Source organism: Oncorhynchus mykiss, chromosome 9 (assembly GCF_057628025.1).
Source record: "Oncorhynchus mykiss isolate SJ-2025 chromosome 9, ASM5762802v1, whole genome shotgun sequence".
In the NCBI taxonomy this organism is placed as follows: domain Eukaryota; kingdom Metazoa; phylum Chordata; class Actinopteri; order Salmoniformes; family Salmonidae; genus Oncorhynchus; species Oncorhynchus mykiss.
Genome location: NC_143030.1, coordinates 47,904,392 through 47,927,848, shown reverse-complemented (window position 1 = coordinate 47,927,848; position 23,457 = coordinate 47,904,392). Strand labels below are relative to the sequence as shown.

General features: G+C 42.6%; 1 protein-coding gene across 9 annotated transcripts in view; it reads left to right on the top strand.

The window, feature by feature from the left end:
* Nucleotides 1-23,457, top strand: part of LOC110532151 (voltage-gated potassium channel subunit beta-2) — a 116,160-nt gene that overhangs the window by 23,864 nt on the left and 68,839 nt on the right. For 3 of the 9 annotated variants that reach the window (XM_021615795.3, XM_036988063.2, XM_090184360.1), the window contains exon 1: nucleotides 11,013-11,653. The exons of 3 other annotated variants lie outside the window; for them this stretch is intronic. In XM_021615795.3, coding sequence (XP_021471470.1) covers nucleotides 11,175-11,653 — 479 coding nt within the window. In that variant the 5' untranslated portion in view covers nucleotides 11,013-11,174. Of the gene's footprint in view, nucleotides 1-10,912; nucleotides 11,654-19,406; nucleotides 19,540-23,457 lie in introns of those variants that run through there. 3 more of the 9 variants (XM_090184361.1, XM_090184367.1, XM_090184368.1) reach the window with 3 other exon arrangements.

The following is a 23,457-nucleotide window of genomic DNA, read 5'->3' as shown; positions in this document are numbered from 1 at the left end:
CACTATTATTTTACAATGTAGAAAATAGTAAAAATAAAGAAAAACCCTTGAATGAGTAGGCGTGTCCAAACATTTGACTGGTACTGTATGTCAAACACATTCACATGTAGCTGCTTAATAAATGAAACCCCTCAGTATATTAGGGATACAAAAGTATATTGAAAGCAGTTGCTTCCTCACGACTGTGGTTCCAGAGTTAATTACATGTAAGCAATTAACATCCCATCATGCTTAGTGTCATGTATAAAAATGACCAGTTGCCCATTGTTGTGGCCTCCATGGCTAGAAGAAGAGTTCTCTGTGACTTTGAAAGAGTCGTTTCAAAGGAGCATATGGGTGTAAAGGGTGTGTGCGCGCGCGTGTGTATGTATGCTTGTGTCTCAGTCACCAGATCTCAACACTTATGGGAGATTTTGGAGAGGTGCCTGAGACAGCTTTTTCCACCACTATCAACAAAACACCAAATGATGGAATTTATTGTGGAAGAATGGTGTTGTATCCACCCAATATAGTTCCAGACACTATATCATGGCACATTGAAGCTGTTCTGGCTGCTCGTGGTGAACCAACGCCCAATTAAGACACTTTATGTTGGCGTTTCCTTTATTTTGACAGTAACCTGTGTATGTACTGTATACATATCTCAAGCACAATGTAAAACCACATTATCTCTGACGACCTGTGTCCCCTTTGATTCCAATGAAACCCTTAGGCACCGTCGACAAAACCCACTGCCCCGAGGATTGGATAGCTATGCAATACAATATGGCAAAATGACATGTAGCCTACCGGAGAGCATAGTGGAGCTATTATATTTCTTATAACTATGCCAGTCTTTCCAATCAATATGAATTGGCTAATGGCCCAGGGGGTAGCAGGTACCCACGGAGCATGTGCACACATGCACTCAAACACACACACACACGTTTTCCTTACCCTCTACCCGTGGGTAGCACTGGGATGTTACAAACTGACACATTCCGACAGCAGCGAACTTAAAGACTCCATTAAAAAGTACCAAGCAGTAAACCAATGGATATCAGAGTTTTCTATTTAGGGTTGGCTGGGACATGGCTGGCAAATGGTAGATTCTAAATAATAGATAGGACAATTTTCAGACAAACCTGGTCCTGTTAGTTGTGTGGAGAAACACTGCGTTGGAACTGCAGACTTTATGCAGCCGTGCTTTTGTACTTCCAAGTGGTACAACGTTGATGGCTATCTTTGTATTGATGGGAAGTTGGACAGTGATTTCAGTATGAAAGAGGAGCTAGTACAATGTGTTTGAATGTTTCCTCTTCTCCGTGAGTGGATCACTGATTGGTATTTGGTTGGACTCTTATTGGTTATACAATTCCAACCTTGTTGGATGGATGGAAGGAAGATTTTGAAATGATTCACAGGCCCAATGAGTTATGGAGAAAGAGCAGTTCATGCAGTGATGGAAGAGTGGTGTTTTAAGAAACTTTACAGAGCAGGCATAAACATGGTTTATGTCCAAGGTGCTATGTGACTGACACACACACACACACACACACACACACACACACACACACACACACACACACACACACACACACACACACACACACACACACACTACACCCTAACCCTAAACCTAACACTAAACCTAACCCTAACTCCTAACCCTAATTCTAGCCCAAGCCCCAATTCTAACCCCAAACTGAACTCCTGAGCCTAAAATAGCCTTTTTCCTTGTGGGGACTGGCAAAATAAATGTTCCTTATTTTACCATTCTTGTGAGGACTTCTGGTCCACAAGGATAGTAAAACCAAACACACAGACACAGACACACACAGACACACAGACACAGACACACACAGACACACACACACACACACACACACACACACACACACACACACACACACACACACACACACACACACACACGCCTTCTGCGCCCCCAGACCGCAACTAACTATGCAACATCCCATTAAACACTATAAAATGATTTTAATCATTGGCCCCTCATAAGAGATTAACTTGCAGTCCTACAAATTATGTTATTCGCCCCTTGTCTGTAGGTTATCTTCCTCTAGCCCCTTAGTATGCATGGAGCCAGTGAGGGTGTGTTTTACATTTTATATACACACACATACATCGGAACAGGCAAAAAATGTATTTCTAGTGGTTCAGACAATCAAAAGCTTTTAGTGCAAAAGCGACCTGAATAATTTACTTGGGGGAATATTTTGCTGGTGTTTGTAGAACAGAAAGGCGTCCTCTGATAGGCACAAAAAGCACTTCCTGTCTGACATGTCATGGTGAGGGGAGGAGGAGAGGAAAAGGTGGGGGTGCAGTGCTGGCCGTTGCTCACTGGCTGGCACACCACTGTAACTGCTGTAACTGTCCTGGACAATTAGTAGACCAGCTTGACGCCTCTGCGCTTCTTCCTCTTGTCACTTTTGGGGCGGTGACAAGATATCTTCATTTTTGTTAGTTCGGGCCACCATCAGTCGTCTGAATGACTAGCGCTAGCGTGGTGCAAAACCCCTACATGAGTCGGCCCCCTACCCGGAACAGGGTAAGTGTTAGCCTCACACAAGCTAATGTTGGGAAGAATGGATGGATAAGGGATGAAGGGAGGAAGGGAAGGGGTGGATGCTGCATGGAGATGCTGCCCATGGCCTGGACTGTGTGTGGGACCCTGTGTCCAGCCAAGAGCACGCTGGGTAGGGAGAGCAGGGTGGTGGAGGGGAGGATGGATGGTTGGATTGATTTATTTCCCAATCCTCGGACACTGACTTCAGCATGACTACTGCTGCAAATCCTCAGTCAGCCAGTAAGGCAGACTCGCTGCTGCTGTTTTCTATCTTAGTCATGAAGAAGGGATAGGGAGAGGAGGCTTTTGAAAAATTTAGTCGATTCTTTCCCATGGCTCAGTAGGGGCTTGTGTTGGCTGCTAGTCGGGAAGATGGAGGCTGACTGTCATGGAGGGAGAAACACAAAGATGCTTTAGATTTGTTTGAAAAATGACATCGTACAACATATGTTGTTTCATTTAGATTGTGTCTGGACCCAGAGGTATTACTGTAATGTATGTCCTCCGTTAAGATTTGGTGTGGTTGGCGAGTGTAGTGTTTTCTCTAGTTGGACTGAATTCAGTATTTACATGCTATGTACTGTATCAGAGGAGGTGTGAACAGTCCTGATGGTTTATAACATAATTGATCTGGGGCCTGTTCAGAAGGGTGCAATGTTACAAAACGTTCAGATAGATACAGTGTCTAGTGAAATTCTACACACCCTTTGCAAAGTTTCACATTTTGCTGCCTTAAAACTAAATCTAAAAAGGGATTCAATTAAAAAATATTCCTATGTATCTATTCAACCTGCTCTACATTCTGAAAGTGAAAGAAAATATATATAAATGTTTCTTCATAAAAAAATATGTATGTCTTGACTGCGCATGTCTTCACACCCAAGAGTTAGTACTTGGTGGAAGCACCTTTGGTAGCAATTATAGCTGTGAATCATTTTGAATACCGTACAACTACAATTAAACGCTGAGTCTCTGGGCAACGGAACACATTTCAGCAAATAAACCAGTTTCAAATAAACGCTGGGTCTAAATTAATTGTTTACTGGGTTACCATTAATTGTTTACAATGTTTATTGTTTAATTTGTTAAATTAAATAATTCTGTAATGACTTGAAAAAATTATGGCAATCATCTGTATTTATCACCAGTAAGAAACTTCTTGCCATTGGCTGCTAACAGCTGAGAACTGCTAGCTAACTTGCAAGCACAAAAACAGGAAACAAACCCCCCAGAAATCGACTAAAATACTGGAAGTGAATGCTGGAATGAAACAATTAACTAGGAAAATCAGCAAAAGCTGTGTGCATTAAGGAAATAGATGCCTGGCTCAAATAGAAGCCTGTCTCTAATAAGCGTCTGTTGTGTTCAGTGATTTAAGCAAATAAACGCACAGGCTATCAATTTAAGTTTTACGGTAAGTGCCTATTCTCATTGACAAACATTTAAGGAGAGGCAGAACCACAAGATTTCAATTTACATGGCATCCTTGCCTTATCTTTTGTTGTGGCTGGCAACGTGACATTCTTGCTCACAGTAGCCACTGACTAGCCAGTAAGCTTGCAAACTATTCAACAATGCAAATACATTTTCTTCTAAAACATATTAGCTACACTCTTGAATTGTCAGGTTTCAGGTAAGACCCAAATGCAGACTGTGTTGAAGTAACAAGGTTCATTACAGCAACAGGGCAGGCAAACGACAGGTCAAGGCAGGCAGGGGTCGATAATCCAGAGTAGTGGGCAATGGTACAGGACGGCAGGCAGGCAGAGACAGGCAAGGGTCAAAACCTGGAGGGCAAGAAATCGAGAGACTAGGGAAAAACAGTAGCTGAGACAAAACGATGGTTGACTCGACAAAGAAGAAGAAGGGCTGTGAGAAATGGGTTTACATCTAGACACATGAAAAGTAGGAAGTATATGGAGAGTATGGGGCAACGGAGAACGAACAGCAGAGGGGCTAATGATCTTGAAGCAAAGGGAAAGGTCTCAGCGTCTGGGGGTGTAGCCGCGGGGCTATAGTGGCGTGCCAGCGCATCCGGTTTAACATCCCTGGGTACCGGTCAGTGTTGCGGAAGCGAACCATCAAGCAAAGCATCAATACAGGACTAAGATCGAATTGTACTACACTGGCTCCGACGCTCGTCAGTTGTGGCAGGGCTTGCAAACTATTACAGACTACAAATGGAAGCACAGTCGACAGCTTCCCAGTGACACGAGCCTACCAGACAAGCTAAATAACTGAAATGCTCGCTTCGAGGCAAGTAACACTGAAACATGCATGAGAGCATCAGCTGTTCCGGATGACTGTGTGATCACGCTCTCCGCAGCCGATGTGAGTAAGACCTTTAAACAGGTCAACATTCACAAGGCTGCAGGGCCAGACAGATTACCAGGACGTATACTCAGAGCATGCGCTGACCAACTGGCAAGTGTCTTCACTGACATTTTCAACCTCTCTCTGTCTGAGTATGTAATGCCAACATGTTTCAAGTAGACCACCATTGTCCTTGTGCCCAAGAACACTAAGGTAACCTGCATAAATGACTACCGACCCGTAGCACTCACATCTGTAGCCATGAAATGCTTTGAAAGGCTTTGGCTCACATCAACACCATTATCCCAGTAACCCTAGACCCACTCCAATTTTCATACTGCCCCAACAGATCCACAGATGATGCAATCTCTATTGTACTCCACACTGCCCTTTCACACATGGACAAAAGGAACACCTATGTGAAAATGCTATTCATTGACTACCGCTCAGCATTCAACACCATAGTGCCCTCAAAGCTCACCACTAAGCTAAGGACCCTGGGACTAAACCCCTCCCTCTGCAACTGGATCCTGGACTTCCTGACGGGCCGCCCCCCAGGTGGTAAGGGTAGGTAACATCACATCTGCCACGCTGATCTTCAAAACGGGGGCCCCTCAGGGGTGTGTTCTCAGTCCCCTCCTGTACTCCCTGTTCACTCATGACAGGCACGACTCCAACACCATTATTAAGTTTGCTGATGACACAACAGTGGTAGGCCTGATCCCATGTGATAGCCTATAGGGAGGAGGTCAGAGACCTGGCCATGTGGTGCCAGGACAAGAACCTCTCCCCCAACGTGATCAAGACAAAGGAGATGATTGTGGACTACAGGAAAAGGAGGACAGAGCACGCCCCTATTCTCATCGACAGCGCTGTAGTGGAGCAGGTTGAAAGCTTCAAGATCCTTGGCGTCCACATCACCAACAAACTAACATGGTCCAAGCACACCATGATAGTCATGAAGAGGGCACAACAAAACCTATTCCCCCTCAGGAGACTGAAAAGATTCGGCATGGGTCCTAAGATCCTCAAAAGGTTTTACAGCAACCATCGAGATCCTGACTGGTTGCATCACTGCCTGGTATTGCAACAGCTCGGCCTCCGACCACAAGGCACTACAAAGGGTAGTGAGTACGGCCCAGTACATCACCGGGGCCAAGCTTCCTGCCATCCAGGACCTCTATACCAGGCGATTTCAGACAAAGGCCCTAAAAATTGTCAAAGACTTGTCTTGTCACCCTAGTCATAGACTTTTCTCTCTACTACCACACAGCAAGCGGTACCGAAGCACCAAGTCTAGGTCCAAGAGGCTCCTACCCCAAGACATAAGACTCTTGAAAAGCGAGTCAATGGCTACCCATACTTTTTGCATTGCCCCCCCCCCCCCCCCCCCCTTCTATGCTGCTGCTACTCTCTGTTATTATCTATGCATAGTCACTTTAATAACTTTACTTACATGTACTTATTACCTCAATTACCTCGACACCGGTGCCCCCGTACATTTACTCTGTACCGGTACCCCCTGTATTTAGCCTCACTATTTTTATTTACTGCTGCTCTTAAATTATATTTTATTCCTATCTTTCTTTTTTACTTTAGGTATTTTCTTTAAACTGCATTGTTTGTTAAGGGCTTGTAAGTAAGCATTTCACTGTAAGGTCTACACCTTTGATTTGATTTTCTCATTCATACACACATTAAATGTAGCTTGCAAAATAATAACACAGCTAGGTAGCTATGCTAGCTAGTAATGTTAGCATATGAAACATTAACATTTATTCCTCTCATACCGAATATAAAAGTACCGTTTCAGCGTATTAAAGTTACCTAATTTGATCAATATTATGAATGTTATGATGAGGTAAAAGCAAAATTGCGATTGAAAATGTTGATAATTTGCTGATGAGTTGATCAACTTCTTGTTGCATGCTTCTTGCCTGGATGATGGCTCAGGGCAGCATGAGCTTCCCTTTCTTAAAGACAATTTTCAGAATGTAACAGGTGAAAACTCAATTAAAAAAAGTCTAAAATATTTAGACAGAAAGTCGTTTTCATTTGAAGTTAAAGTGTACTGTTAGCTAGCTAGCTAACGTTAACTGGCTGGCTCGCTATCTAACGCTACGTGTATGATCTTATTATTCATATCTCAGAACCATTTGCTTTGCTATTTATAGCCTTATGTTCGCTAGCTAACATTGAACCTGGTTGGTTAGCTACCTTTGGATTCATACAGGGTCGTAATGTCATGAGTTGGGATTAAGGTTCATTGTTTACCTAGCTAACTAGCTACAGTTGAAGTCGGAAGTTTACATACACCTTAGCCAAATACATTTAAACTCAGTTTTTCACAATTCCTGACATTTAATCCTAGTAAAAATGTCCTGTCTTAGGTCAGTTAGGATCACCACTTTATTTTAAGAATGTAAAATGGCAGAATAATAGTAGAGGGAATGATTTATTTCAGCTTTTATTTTTTTCATCACATTCCAGTGGGTCAAAAGTTTAAATACACTTAATTTTTATTTGGTAGCACTTTAAATTGTTTAACTTGGGTCAAACGTTTCGGGAGCCTTCCACAAGCTTCCCACAATAAGTTGGATGAATTTTGTCCCATTCCTCCTGACAGAGCTGGTGTAACTGAGTCAGGTTTGTAGGCTTACTTGCTCGCACACGCATTTTCAGTTCTGCCCACAAATGTTCTATAGGGTTGAGGTCAAGGCTTTGTGATGGCCACTCCAATACCTTGACTTTGTTGCCCTTAAGCCATTTTGCCACATCTTTGGAAGTATGCTTGGGGTCATTGTCCATTTGAAAGACCCATTTATGACCAGATGTTGCTTCAATATATCCACACAATTTTCCTACCTCATGATGCCATCTATTTTGGGAAGTGCACCAGTCCCTCCTGCAGCAAAGCACCCCCACACCATGATGCTGCCACCCCCGTGCTTCACGTTGGGATGGAGTTCTTCAGCTTGCAAGCCTCCCCCATTTTCCTCCAAACCTAACGAATGTCATTATGGTCAAACAGTTCTATTTTTGTTACATCAGACCAGAGGACATTTCTCCAAAAAGGACGATCTTTGTCCCCATGTGCAGTCTGGCTTTTTTATGGCGGTTTTGGAGCAGTGGCTTCTTACTTGCTGAGTGGCCTTTCAGGTTATGTTTATATCGCATCTTCACAAATTCCTTTGCAGTTGTTCAGGGATTGATTTTCACTTGTCGCACCAAAGTACGTTCATCTCTAGGAGACACAACGCATTTCATTCCTGAGCGGTATGATGGCTGCGTGGTCCCATGGTGTTTATACTTGCATACTGTTGTTTGTACAGATGAACGTGGTACCTTCAGGCGTTTGGAAATTGCTCCCAATGATGAACCAGACTTGTGGATGTCTGCTATTGGCTGATTTCTTTTGATTTTCCCATGATGTCAAGCAAAGAGGCACTGAGTTTGAAGGTAGGCCTTGAAATACAGCCACAGGTACGCCTCCAATTGACTCAAATGATGTCAATTAGCCTATCAGAAGCTTCTAAAGCCATGACATCCTTTTCTGGAATTTTCCAAGCTGTTTAAAGGCACAGTCAACTTAGTGTATGTACACTTCTGACCCACTGGAATTGTGATATAATGAATTATAAGTGAAATGATCTCTCTATAAACAATTGTTGGAAAAATGACTTATGTCATGCACAAAGTAGATAGTTTGTTAACAAGAAATTTGTGGACTGGTTGACAAACGTGTTTTAATGACTCCAACATAAGTGTATGAAAACTTCCGACTTCAACTGTACATGTCTTAACAATGCAATGCAAGTAACCATTTCAATAGAATGTCACTGTGACAACTGTTGATAGACGTAGCTGGTAAATTCCCTCTGGCTATCTACTCTGATTTCAGAGCGCTCTCATCTGAGTGTACAGTGTAGAATAAATGAAGAATTTACGAATGCTCAACACCCATTGAATATGGCCGGTGTCAGTAAACGTTGGCAAAAATGTTTTAATTGTTGCCAGCAGCACAGTTGCAGTCACCAACGCTCTGGATAAAATAAAAACAGCCTAACCAGCTCTGCTAGGCTGAGTAAAATGGTCAAAGTGAGCTGTTCTCTCATTTGTGTCTGGAAGTAGCTAGCAAGCTAGGCAACATTAGCCAGTTAGCTTGGGTGCTTGACTGCTGTTGTTAGGACAGAACACTGCTCAACCCTTAAAGAGATGGGTGGAGCTAAAGCTTAAGAGGGTGTGAACAATGCTGAATGGGTGTAGACAAAGAAGGGCTCCCCAGTTTGTGGAAAAATATATACATTCAATTTTCTCAAAAGTGAGGTTACAAGTTTATCAACTTTCAAAGCAGAATCCATTGTTCCTCAAATGCAGTGTGTGATATATCATTTTGTAGCTATGTGTCTCTGCTTTCATCCAATGTATAAACAAAAACCCACAATTTCAAATTTTGCAATGTAAGACTGAATCAAGGTGGTCGTTCACACATGTCTATACATTTCAGCTGTTTCAAAAACATTGCTCTGCTATTAGTATTTTTACTGTATGAATGTTGGGCTCAACAAGACAAATCTGTTAACACTGGCCATCTTAGAGCGGGGCAACTGTCAGGCATTACAGTAATGTCTCTTGAGAATCTCTCAAAACACTGTATTTTCAAGTATTGTGGTGGCAGCACCACGTTATGGATAGGCTTGTCATCGGCAGAGACTGGGGGAGTTTATCAGGATAAAAATACATGAAATTATTAAAGCCCAGGTAAAAGGATAGTCTTCTTCATACCTAACCCTGGGATAGAGTTTTTTTTTCAGCTGGATAATTACTCAAATTTGTAAGCCAAAGACACACCAGAATGGCTTTCCAAGAGATGTAATTGCTGCCAAAGGTGCTTCTACCAAGTATTAACTCTGAGGTGTGAAGTCATACACAATCAAGACATATGTTATATGTTTCTTTCACTTTGAAAATGTGGTGTAGGTTGTGTAGATAAGTATTGAAACAGTCTAATTATATCCCTTTTTTAGATTTCAGCCAGCAAAATGTGAAAACTGTGCAAGAGGTGTTATTCCACTAGGCACTATTTTGTAGAATGGATATGATTGTCTGTTGTGAAGGGAATTGAGTCAGTTATAACTATAACATTTAGATTTGAAACATTAACGACCAGATCACCTCAAATTTACTCAATTATTTGATGTTTCTTCGAAGTGAGATGTATACGAACGTGAAACATTCACAACCATTGTTTTATGGTAAGCAGTGGCAAACGATAGCTGAAGAAGGCAATGGGTATTTAAACGAATCAGAAAGAAGGATGACTAAATAAAAAATGAATGTGAATCTAAAAATAGTGAACTTGTCTTTTAAAATAGCATTCCACGGGGCCTGAAGCTATAGTGACCTCTAATTATGAAAGAAAGTAGTAATGTAAACACACGGTTGAACATGAGAGCTACATGCAGGGTCTCTTCGTAAACATTTTACACAGCATTTCTTCACATGTCAACGGCCAAAAGCATTGCCCTGTGCATTTGCTGTTGACTTTTGTATGTTGACACGTGGCGTTACAATGTAGTTCTCCAAAGACGGACCTTATCTGAAAGTTGATTTGATTAAAAGGCTAGCGACCCGCTCTCTCTCCATCTGTCTATTTTTTGACAATCCCACAATCCCAAGTTAGTGGACAGCTTTAGATAATTGGGTGCTGGCCAGTTCTCAAGAGAGTTGTCACTCAACTTGCCTCTCACTCCCTCCTGCCACGGCTGGAGGTGGCATAATGCTATGCCCTCCTCCTCCCCCCAACATTCTCTTTGCATGCCACTGCACTCACACACGTTTGCTCCTGCCACCAGAGAGTTTCTGACAGTGCCACACTCGAGTAACACCACACGTTTCACCTTGCTTACTGGACCACACCCACCCCGGAAGAGCCCCTATATCAGTTTTAAATGGCGCCCTTGTGTTTGTGTCTCTTACACAATGGGGCGAGGTGGCGGTGCTGGTGGAGGGGATTGCCTGCCAGCTCTGATTACAGGCCGTGATGCATGGGGCTGGGGGTGTTTTTGTCCTGTCACCCACTCAGAGCAGAGGAACAGGTGCTATTTAAAGCCACTGCTTTGTCCCACTCCCCTCCGCCTCGCCTCAGGGGCTCAGTGGCCACACACAGCACCAGCACTGCACTCTCTGCATCCGTACAGTCCGTCTGTCCTGTCTGTCCGTTTGACGACACTGCTTCGGGTGGCAAACCTCTACTGTCTCTGACCGGGGTGGGCACTGGCAGTGCTGCCTGGGCATGTTTGGCACACACAAAAGCAGCCTGAGCGAGGTGCGGGGTGGGCACGGGCATGGAGGGGCCGGACGTCGTATGAGCCGCCAACAGAGTGTCCCTGACCACCAGATGCCCAAGCCGGGTGGCAATGGAGCTGGCAGCGGTGGTGGCGTCAGTAGCGGCGGGCAGGGGCCTCCTGTAGCCAGCATGAGGCGGAGCAGCAGCGTCAGCAGCGGCGGAGGCAACACCGGCAACTCCGGCACTGGTAAGATGCTGTCCTTGTCGTCGATGAGCGAGAGCGTGCGCAGTGGCCTTAGCTGCTTCCTGTCAGAGCAAGCTCTGGATAATGAGGAGCGGCAGCAGCGCAGCGACCAGCTGGCCGAGATGCAGCGGCTGAGGGAGGTACGTGCCGCTGCCCAGCTCAAGAACCTGGAGGACTTTCTGAAGATGAACGCTGTGTCCCTGCGGGAGTGTGTGTCCTACACCACCGGGATGAGGTACAGGTAAGGGCTAAGTGGGAAGTGGGATGGGAGGCTGGCATGAGCCACAGGTTAGCGATGAGGTAGAGATGAGGTACAGTTCTAACACATCTTTAGTAAACCAGCACCTAAGGAAATACAATCTATTTTGCACTCCTCAACTGGGCTAAAGGCCTTGGGCAGGCAAAATATTGAGGTTGAAGTTCTCAAAGGTTTAGCAAGAAAAGGGCTAAAGGTTAACAATGAGATTGGGATGAGTTTTAGGTAAAGGGGAGGAGATTATCCTCATCCTCAAGCCAGGCCCAATGTCTGAGATTAGAATGGTAGATTGTTCTACTGTCCATAGCAAGGCCTACTGTCCATAACGTATACAGCCTGAGAGAAGACAGAGGGAATCAGCCATACACTGCTGATTTAACGGCAATCTCAAGGAACTATTTACGAGAATGAAAGGTGGCAGTTTTCTGTGAAGGTATAATGAGTCCATTATCTCTACAGTTTGCATCCATAAATAGCCAATGGGAAGGATTATCGTGCCTGATAGCAGTAGGTCTTTTTTGGAGTGTGAGCACACCGGGGTGCGGCCCGGGCTCAGCTTTTAGTCTGTTCCCCTGGATTAGAGGATTCTCTCCTGTTGAGCCTTAGGGACAGCTCTGCCATTGACAAACAACTAAATGTCCAAAACCAAGTCATTTTAAAAAAATGTGATGACGTTGAATCAATGTGGAAAACTGATTGGATTTGCTAAAAGTTAACGTAAAGGAATTGAGTCTCTTTTTCACCCAATGTACGTGTCATCCCTAACTAGACATAGGGGAGTGTCAAAAAATGTTTTTTTTTTTTACACGTTGTATTATATTCCACTTAAATCCACTTTACAATTCTGTAAATGATTGGGAAAGACATGTAGAAAACAAATAGCCCTTTATTCAATTCATACAGTGCTCCACATACAGAATCTTACATGAAACAAATGTTGTACATGCTAAATAGCATTCTTGAAACACGTCAAACAAGATATGTATTATGTCAGTCAGTTAGATATGCAGTCCAGAGAGACCAACTCAGAATGTTGTACCTGGGATACAGGAGAACAGACTGAAGTTGGATAGGATATGATAAGTTGCTAACCCAGTACAGCTTGAAGAGTTTGTCAATTGCTCAGGTTAGGCCCTCATCCTCCAGACGGATGGCAACGTTGTCGTTCCTCGCAATGTTCAAATACAGGCGGGCTGCTCTGTTCGGAAGGCCAAGGCACACCGTACAGGGAACGGATGCTAGTTCCAGGCTGAAAACCAAACAAACACAAAATATCTTTACAATAAAACATGACGAGAACTAAAAAGTTGCCCAATCATTTACTTCGGTTAACATTAGCCAACTGCTAGCTTAGATACAGAACCGTACAAATTCTAGGAGAACTTACCTCAGATGCCAAAAATATATATTGAGTGTGCAACTCTATTTATTTTTTATAGCTTACAGTGCATTATGGAGGAAAACAGGTTCAAATGAACTGAGACACTTACTATTTGTATAAAACAGGGCTAAAATGTTTTCCTCATCAAATGTTCACCTTTTTCTTATAAAGAGTACATTTACCTTGTTCTTGTTTCTTATTCCTCCTGCTAGCTGGCTCACTCCAGGCTGTCAGTTGAACTTCTCATAGTGTGTTGCGTGTGGGTCACAGTGTGGGACCGTGGCCTAGATGCACAATGACGTTGGATCTGCAAAGTCAATAATCAAGCACATTTAGCATGTGTTGTATGGTTTTCAGCTTTTTACACATTAATTGCAGGAAGTGACACAAAATGTGTCAGAGTAGACACTACACATAAATTGTGTTGTTCAACAACACGTTTTATATGAGTGTATACACTGGCAATGGTTACCATTCTTTACATGACAGCAGACACCAGGGTTGGGGTCAATTCCGAATGTCTGAGTTTAAGTAAATTCAAACAGTGTATTTGAATTGAATTTGAATTGGCCACACCTCACAGGAAGCAGAATTAGAATGTTATTTGAATTGAAGCAAGTAGAATTTAATTCAAACCAATTCAACTGAGATGTGAACGTCTCATTAATTTGACAAATCTTTCATCAAAATATATTAATGCAAAGAATACACATACCATTTCGAATATTAGTTTGATTACAACTCAAAGATGTAAAACAGTATTTGTCTTTGTCATGAGGTGTTACAGATGTCGGATCTTAATATGACCAATTTTGTCACAGGAGGAAAATAATCCTGCAGCAGGAGGATTTGAAGGGATTTTTAATATTTAGAATTGCTGCCAGGGGGCAGCTGGGAGTGGTGTTTGTAGGATATACAACAACTTAGACTGGAGGTCTACTGTGCGACAGTTCAAGTAGCCTATGTAAGCTACGTGCACGCTACCACGCGTCTCGTGTGAATTCTTATGTGGATTGTAATAAATTGACAATATTTGTAGGGGGTAGATGTATTTTTTTGTTAGGGTAAATCCATGTTTTTAGATTATTTATTTTATATATAAGGCAAGCATTAGGTAAAATGCATTTATGTTTATCTCAGCACCAGCAGCTGCGGACAACGGCACACATATGCTAGCGCAGGCATGGGTTCGAATCCGGCCCATTGTTGACATTAGAACTTTTGGAGAAACTAGTACTTTTCTACTTACTCTCTTTGGGCTGTACTTGTACTCTTACTCAACTAATTTCTGAGGATTTTTTATTCTTTGGTTCTCAGCCAGACACAATCTAAGGTAAGTTGCGCTTTAATTACCTTCTGCCTTTGTAATGTTATATATTTCTGGAGTAAGATTAGTATTTCTAAAATATAATTATTGTGTTGAAATGGTGTTTCGATGAGTGCAAATCAAATGACTAGTTAGTTAGCGTTGGCTGAGAAAAAGTTTAATCTGTTTTTTAGCTCCTGATCTCTGTTTGTCTAGCCACCTTGTCATTGGCATAAAGAGTAAACAGATTCATTAGATGTGTGTGGAAATAGCTAGTTACCTATTGGTTGCCACTAAATAAACTGGCTAAGCTAGCTAGCTACTGTAGCTGCAGTGTCAACCATGATCTAGCTAACTTTAGCTAGCTGCAACGGGTCAGTCCACCCCAGCATCCTCCCATGCATTGCTCTCTTTTACTCTTGTGTGTGTGTGTGTGTGTGTGTGTGTGTGTGTGTGTGTGTGTGTGTGTGTGTGTGTGTGTGTGTGTGTGTGTGTGTGTGTGTGTGTGTGTGTGTGTGTGTGTGTGTCTAAATGTCATTCTGTTTTTATGGGTCTATAAGCATCTCTGTCAGTGTATCATCTCCATAAACTTTTTTGTACCATATACAAGAAATCAAGTTTTTTTTGTTGTCTTTTTATTGACAGCTTGTAAAGGCACAACCAAAGGAGAGGAGAATAAAATAGAAAATACCCTTCAAAGTGGAAAGGAATGAGAAGGAGGATGAAGGGTAAATCTAGAAGGGACACAGCTTTTGGCAAAAAATGTACTTTTTGTAACATAGCAGGTTAGGAGGAGTATGTTAAGGTTAGGAAAAGGATTAGGGTTAGCTAGAATGCAAAAAAAAAAAATGTATTGACATCAATTTAATTCCATGGTAAAATGTGTCTGATTTGCATACAGTACCATTCAAAAGTATGGACACTCTTACTCATTCAAGGATTTGTCTTTATTTTTGAGCCAGTTTCATCAAAGTGCTTGATGTTTTTTGCGACTGCACTTGAAGAAACTTTCAATGTTATTGACATTTTCCATATTGACTGACCTTCATGTCTTAAAATAATGATGGACTGTTGTTTCCCTTTGCTTATTTGAGCTGTTCTTGCCATAATATGGACTTGGCCTTTTACCAAATAGGGCTATCTTCTGTATACCACCCCTACCTTGTCACAACACAACTGATTTGCTCAAACGCATTAAGAAGGAAATTCCACACATTTACTTTTAACAAGGCATACCTGTTAATTGAAATGCATTCCAGGTGACTACCTCATGAAGCTGGTTGAAAGAATGCAAAGAGTGTGCAAAGCTGGCATCAAGGCAATGGGTGGCTGCTTTGGTGCCTACATGTTTCCATACTTATTATTTCATAGTTTTGATGTCTTCACTATTATTCTACAATGTAGAAAATAATAAAAATAAAGAAAAACCCTTGAATGAGTTGCTGTGTCCAAACTCCAAATATTTTTAGTATACATTCACCATCACATGTACTTGAAATTACAGTGGGGCAAAAAAGTATTTAGTCAGCCACCAATTGTGCAAGTTCTCCCACTTAAAAAGATGAGAGAGGCCTGTCATTTTCATCATAGGTACACTTCAACTATGACAGACAAAATGAGAAAAAAAATCCAGAAAATCAAATTGTATAATTTTTAATGAATTTTAATGAGGGCCTATTACAACCATCGATGACACTAGATTATCGCCAACTGATGTCTCGTTAAACCATCAATATACGTTAAACCATCAACATTCACCTACACAACTGATCTCAATTCCAACCATTGTTGGTTACATCATCACCGTTCCCTAAAAAAAATATTTTGATGTTACCTTAGTCGCAGATCTGTAAATATTGACGAGATGCTCATTGCTCCACCCTAACAACGGTAGTCGTCCCAAAGGCAGGAATGCAGGCGACAAGCTTAGGCCTGCATATTAAGCCCATAGAAACACATTGGGCTTATTCTGGACTTATTTTGGCGAGAGTGAGCCATCTCGCTTCGCCTCTTCCTCTCTAACTTAGTGCTGCTTGCAACCAAAGTCAGTCAAGATATGTTCGCCCTCTTGTTGGTATTGTAATCCAAACAATTTAGTCCTTTTTGAACAGACTAGAAATAAAGTATTTCTTCATTTACCACAGCCAATCTGTAACAATTTATCCGACACTGTGTGAATGAAAACTAATGTTGCTGTACTTTTATAATTTTATTTATTTACTATTTATGTTATCCAAAAGTGCCCGGTATGGTAATTTCTTATCAAGATCAGGAGTAAAATAATCCTGGACTGTCCATATTTGAAATGTGTTAATACATCAAGTCAAATGGGAGATTGCGTTATTTGTGCCAGAAGGGCTTGGGCAGGAATCGAACCCACGCTGACACAGAATCCTATTTACACTTTGTAGTACATTTTGACAGAAGAATACATGTTTCTGACTCATATCAATGCCACAAGGGCTTCTTTCTTACTGAGACGTTGTTTTTTAGGGGCAGTTGCTCTTTCAATTCTAGGTCCTTTGATTCAAATTCAATTCAGATTCTGCTTCCTGTGGGGTGTGGCCAATTCAAATGATGCTAAACAAAAATATTAACGCAACATCTAAAGTGTTGGTTCCATGTTTCATGAGCTGAAAAAAAAGATCCCAGAAATGTTCCATTCACACAAAAAGCTTATTTCTCTCAAATGCTGTACACATAGTTGTTTACGTCCCTGTTAGTGAGTATTTCTCCTTTGCCAAGATAACCCAACCACCTGACAGGTGTGGCATATCAAGAAGCTGATTAAACAGTACGATCATTACGCAGGTGCACCTTATGCTAAGGACAATAAAAGGCCACTCTAAAATTTGCAGTTTTGTCACACAACAAACACAATGCCAGAGATCTCAAGAGGTCTCAAGTTTTGAGGGACCATGCAATTGGCATGCTGACTGCAGGAATGTCCACCAGAGCTGTTCCCAGAAAATGTAACGTTAATTTCTCTACCATAAACCGCCTCCAATGTAATTTAAAAGAATTTGGCAGTACGTCCAAATGGACCAAAAAACACAGAAGATGTGTAACCACATCAGCCCAGAACCTCCACATCCAGCTTCTTCACCTGCGGGATTGGCTGAGACCAGCCACTCGGACAGCTGATGAAACTGAGGAGTATTTCTGTCTGTAATAAAGCCCTTCAGTGGGGAAAACCTCATTCTGATTGGCTGGGCTTGGCTCCCCAGTGGGTGGGCCTGGCTCCCAAGTGGGTGGGCCTATGCCCTCCGAGGCAAACCCATGCTTGTGCCCCTGCCCATCCATGCGAAATCCATGGATTAGGGCCTAATGAATTTATTTCAATTTACTGATTTCCTTATTTAAACTGTAACTCAGTAAAATCTTGAAATTGTTGCATTTTGCATTTATATTTTTGTAAAGTGTTAATTAAAATTCAAGAATTGAATTGTAATTAAAGAGAAAGCCGCAACTCAAATCAGAATAGACCCCAATCCTGGCAGACACCCTCATTATGTGGGAGGGTAAGACTGCATATAGGACTATTATGTGAATTTACATGGCAATGTTTTGTTGAGTATAGACAGCACAGCATTGGAGCGTTGTGTGGCATTATAGGATAGGATACAAATAAACCAAACCGACTGTGGAAATCAGGTGAACTTGCCTCAGTGCAGCTGAACTTGCTTCATGTTGCGTTCCTCTGCCCACGCGTTGCTGATGCATGCCAGATCTTACAACGCCTGGATAGGTAATTTAAGTATCATATAACATCATATGTAATAGCAATCTGTCAGTCGATTACACAGTCGATGACATGGAACGCAACCATTGGTTGATGAATGTAATGTCTGTGCATGGGAACACGACTTCAGAGTTTCATCCAGCATTTCCTTCAGAGTTACAACCTATCCAAATGCACTTCTTACCGCTTCCCCTTGGCCTTAACAGTTCTATGTTTGGAGATCTGAAGGGTCTGGACAGGTGTATCTGGACAGGTGTAAGTAGTGCAGTGGTGGAGCTTCCGCAATATATTGCTTTCACTGTGCACATCTGCAAATATGGATGGAGTTAGGGCCAAGGGGGAGGGCGCAAACTGGGACCGGCTGGTGTCTGGTGTAATCACCAGAGGTGTCAGCTGATCCTATTATGTTGTGAGCGTAAGATGACAAACGATCAAAAACCCATCATGCCAAGCATTCATTAAAGCAGTGGTTCTCGATGCTGGTCCTGGGGATCCCAAAGGGGTGCACATTTTTGTTTTTGCCCTATCACTACACACCTGATTCAAATCATCAAAGTCTTTTGATGAGTCGATCATTTGAATCAGCTGTGTAGCGCTAGGGCAAAAACAAACATGTGCACCCCTTTGCGATCCCCAGGATCAGGATTGAGAACCAGTGCATTAAAGGAATGTACTCTGGGGACATCACAAGCAATGTAAACTACTTTCAGCTCTGTTCAAAATAAGAGATCAGTTACTTCGAGTGTCACTGTTCACAAGTCATTGTCGCCACACAATTGGTGATTGATCAAAAGACAGTTGCTGTTTTGACCTGAAGCCATGCAGAATAGACTCGGGGATATCACATGACTGTATGACACATGACATCCCATGATCCCCGTGACTCGTTGTCTCAGAACAAGGTTTTCTTCTGTGAGCAATCGCTTGAGTGCGACAGGTCATTGTGCTCTCGAGTTACTCAGGCCAAATTGCTTGTGAAGATGGCTCTCTCTGACTGACTGGAGTTTGGCCTGGCCTGTGCGTAGCACACCTGGATTCAAATACTACTTGAAGTAATTTCAAATCATTTAGCTGTGCCTGATTCAGTTTGTCTGGTGCAATGGAACCAATGCAATAGTCACAAAATGACACACCCTGCCAATCTGGCACTCCAAGCAGGCTAAAGCAAATGCAGAAAGTATGTAAAAGATTTCAAATAGTATTTGAACCCAGGTCTGGTGAGTAGTTTGTTGGCCGTCCTCTGAAGTTTCCCCCCACTAAGCTATAATTACTTTCTGTTATCAACTCATCTGGGTGTAATTGGAGCTTTATCACAAGTGCTAAGTATATATCGAATGCTGTCATCGGCTCTACATTGATATGTAATTGATGGCAGTCGTGCCTTTTTGTTTCTCCTTAGTTGTGAAAGTGTGTTATGGGAAGATGCCGTTAAACTTTGTTATGTGAGTACTTTCCTTCACTAAATTTTCATTATGTATTTATTTACAAAGATGCTCTGGTTTTTCCTTATCTTGAAAGTATGTTATTTACAGTCAGACAAAGCAAAGAATGGACTTGATCATGGTTTTTCCTCATAATTTTTTTACGTTGGTTGTCCGATACATAGCCGTGCTTACCAGGGCTGTGCACAGACCTTTCAGGCTCTCAAAATAAAAAGGGCACCCCCTGCTTGATGTTTTTAAAACTTTTATAATTCATATCTTGAAATTCCTAACATAACAAATGCCTCTGTAGCGAAAATGTTTACATTTTTGAGCATAGGCCTATTCATTTCTGCAACAACACACCGACTCATCACAAATTGTAAGCAAGCTAGTTACAGTGCCTCCTAAACACATGACTGACATCGGGAAAAGTTCAGCTGATCATTGATGTTGATGACTGATGTAAATCTGCTTGTTAACTAGCTCAATTTATTTTACTGATTGTGATTTATCTTTAATGCTCGTATCAAATAATAACTACATAACACAAATCACCATTTCTAACTGATAATATATGGCTGGCTGGCCAGTAGCTTGTGCGGATATTTTAGTATGGTGGTTAGCTAAAGCAGGGTTTCCCAAACTCAGTCCTGGGCCCCCTGGGTGCACGTTTTGGTTTTGCCCTAGCACTACACAGCTGATTCAAATAATCAAAGCTTGATGATGAGTTGGTTATTTGAATCAGCTATGTAAACCTTGAACTAGGGTGTAGACTACATGTGTTGCTGCTGCCCTGACACATGTGCAGCTCCCCTCATCTTGCCTCTCTCTGCTGTGCGTATCAACCAACCAGACCAAATATTGATGACGTAGGCTAAATCAAGTGTTATCAAGTGTTAATCAAATATTATGCTGCTGTGACTGTACTGTTAATATTTAAGTAGCTAGCAGATATGGGCAGTATTTCTGTTATATGTATTTAAATTACTTCTGAGTATTTTGTATTTTGTATTACACTGGGCTGAATTACACTCCAATGATATTTCCGAGAGCTGTAAATTGTATTTTCAAAATACTTTTCAATACCATTTTTTTAAATAACGGTTCACCATTTTATGGTCCCCTTTCATCCTGCATTGGTATCAGAAGTCTGATGGCTAAATGAACTAGACTGAACAAAAATATGAACGCAACATTCAACAAGTTCTGAATTATAGTGCCATCAGACTTCTGATATCAATGCAGGTTGAAAAGGGGCCACAAAATTGAAATGCATTCATTGAAATAAATTCATTGGGCCCTAATCTATGGATTTCACATGACTGAGAATACAGATATGCATCTGTTGGTCACAGATACCTTGAAAAAAAGTAGGGATGTGGATCAGAAAACCAGTCAGAATCTAATGTGACCACCATTTGCCTCATGCAGCATGACACATTATCTTCGCCATAGAGTTGTCCCACTCTTCTTCAATGGGTGTGCGAAGAAGCTGGATATTGGCAGGAACTGGCACACGCTGTTGTAGACATCAATCCAGAGCATCCCGAACATGCTCAATGGGTGACATGTCTGGTGAGTATGCAGGCCATGGAAGAACTGGGACATTTTGAGCTTCAAGGAATTGTGTACAGATCCTTGCGGCATGGGACCGTGCCATATCATGCTGAAACATGAGGTGATGGCGGCGGATGAATGGCACGACAAAATGGGCCTCAGGATCTCGTCACGATATCTCTGTGCCTTCAAATTTCCATCAATAAAATTGATTTGTGTTCATTGTCCGTAACTTATGCCTGCCCATACCATAACCCCAGCCCCACCATGGGGCAACAACTTGACATCAGCAAACTGCTCGCCCACACGATGCCACGATGCCATTGAAGACACAACTGTAGCTAGGCCACTTCTCAAATGTGTACTCCATTTGTACATACTGTGTTTTGAAGCATGAATCGATGCAAGCTTCAACACAAAGTATGCACGGAAATATAACGCAACCACGTAAAATATGACGCAAGATTTCCTAAAATCACTGGCGGACATTATTTGAACTGAAGCGGGGGAAAAAATCTGTCCTCGTCTGGGTACATAACTTCAATAAAAAACCTAGGAGGCTCATGGTTCTCACCCCCTTCCATAGACTCACACATTAATTATGACGACTTCCGGAGGACGTCCTCCAACCTACACTACGTACATGACCAAAAGTATGTGGACACATGCTCGTTGAACATCTAATTCTAAAATGATGGGCATTAATATGGAGTTGGTCCCCCCTTTCCTGCTATAATAGCCTCCACTCTTCTGGGAAGGCTTTCCACTAGATGTTGGAACATTGCTGTGGGGACTTGCTTCCATTCAGCCACATTAGCATTAGTTAGGTTGTGCACTGATGATGGGTGATTAAGTCTGGCTCGCAGTCGGCGTTCCGATTCATCCCAAAGGTGATTGATGGGGTTGAGGTCAGGGCTCTGTGCAGAACAGTCAAGTTCTTCCACACCGATCTCGAAAAAACAGTTTCTGTATGGACCTTTCTTTGTGCACGGGGGCAATTTCAATAAGCATTTCTCTACGGCTGGCCATGCTTTCCTCCTGGCTACCCCAACCCCAGCCAACAGCCCGCACCGCCCGCACCTACTTGTCCAAGTCTCCCCAGCTTCTCCTTCACCCAAATCCAGATAGCAGATGTTCTGAAAGAGCTGCAAAACCTGGACCCATACAAATAAGCTGGGCTAGACAATCTGGACCCTCTCTTTCTAAAATTATCCGCCATCGTTGTTTCAACCCCTATTACCAGTCTGTTTAACCTTTCTTTCATATCGTCCGAGATTCCTAAAGATTGGAAAGCTGCCGTGGTCATCCCTCTTCAAAGGGGGTGACACTCTAGATCCAAACTGTTACAGACCTGTATCCATCCTGCCCTGCCTTTCTTAAGTCTTCGAAAGCCAAGTTAACAAACCGATCATTTCGAATCCCACCGTACCTTCTCCGTTGTGCAATCCGGTTTCCGAGCTGGTCACCAGTGCACCTCAGCTACACTCAAGGTACTAAACGATATCATAACCACCATCGATAAAAGACAGTACTGTGCAGTCGTATTCATCAACCTGGCCAAGGCTTTCGACTCTATCAATCAACGTATTCTTGTCGGCAGACTCAACAGCCTTGGTTTCTCAAATGACTGCCTCGCCTGGTTCACCAACTACTTCTCGGATAGAGTTCAGTGTGTCAAATCGGAGGGCCTGTTGTCTGGACCTCTGGCAGTCTCTATGGGGGTACCACAGGGTTCAATTCTCGGGCCGACTCTTTTCTCTGTATATATCAACGATGTCGCTCTTGCTGCGGGTGATTCCTTGATCCACCTCTACGCAGACGACACTATTCTGTATACATCTGGCCCTTCTTTGGGCACTGTGTTAACAAACCTCCAAACGAGCTTCAATGCCATACAACACTTCTTCCATGGCCTCCAACTGCTCTTAAACTCTAGTAAAACTAAATGCATGCTCTTCAACCGATTGCTGCCCGTACCCGCCCGCCCGTCTAGCATCACTACTCTGGACGGTTCTGACATAGAATATGTGTACAACTACAAATACCTAGGTGTCTGGTAAACTCTCCTTCCAGTCTCATATTAAACATCTCCTTCACTCACGCTGTCAAACATACCCTCATAAAACTGACCATCCTACCGATCCTTGACTTCGGCGATGTCATTTACAAAATAGCCTCCAACACTCTACTCAGCAAACTGGATGCAGTCTATCACAGTGCCATCCGTTTTGTCACCAAAGCCCCATATACTACCCACCACTGTGACCTGTATGCTCTCATCGGCTGGCCCTCGCTACATATTCATCGCCAGACCCACTGGCTCCAGGTCATCGATAAGTCTTTGCTAGGTAAAGCTCCACCTTATCTCAGCTCACTGGT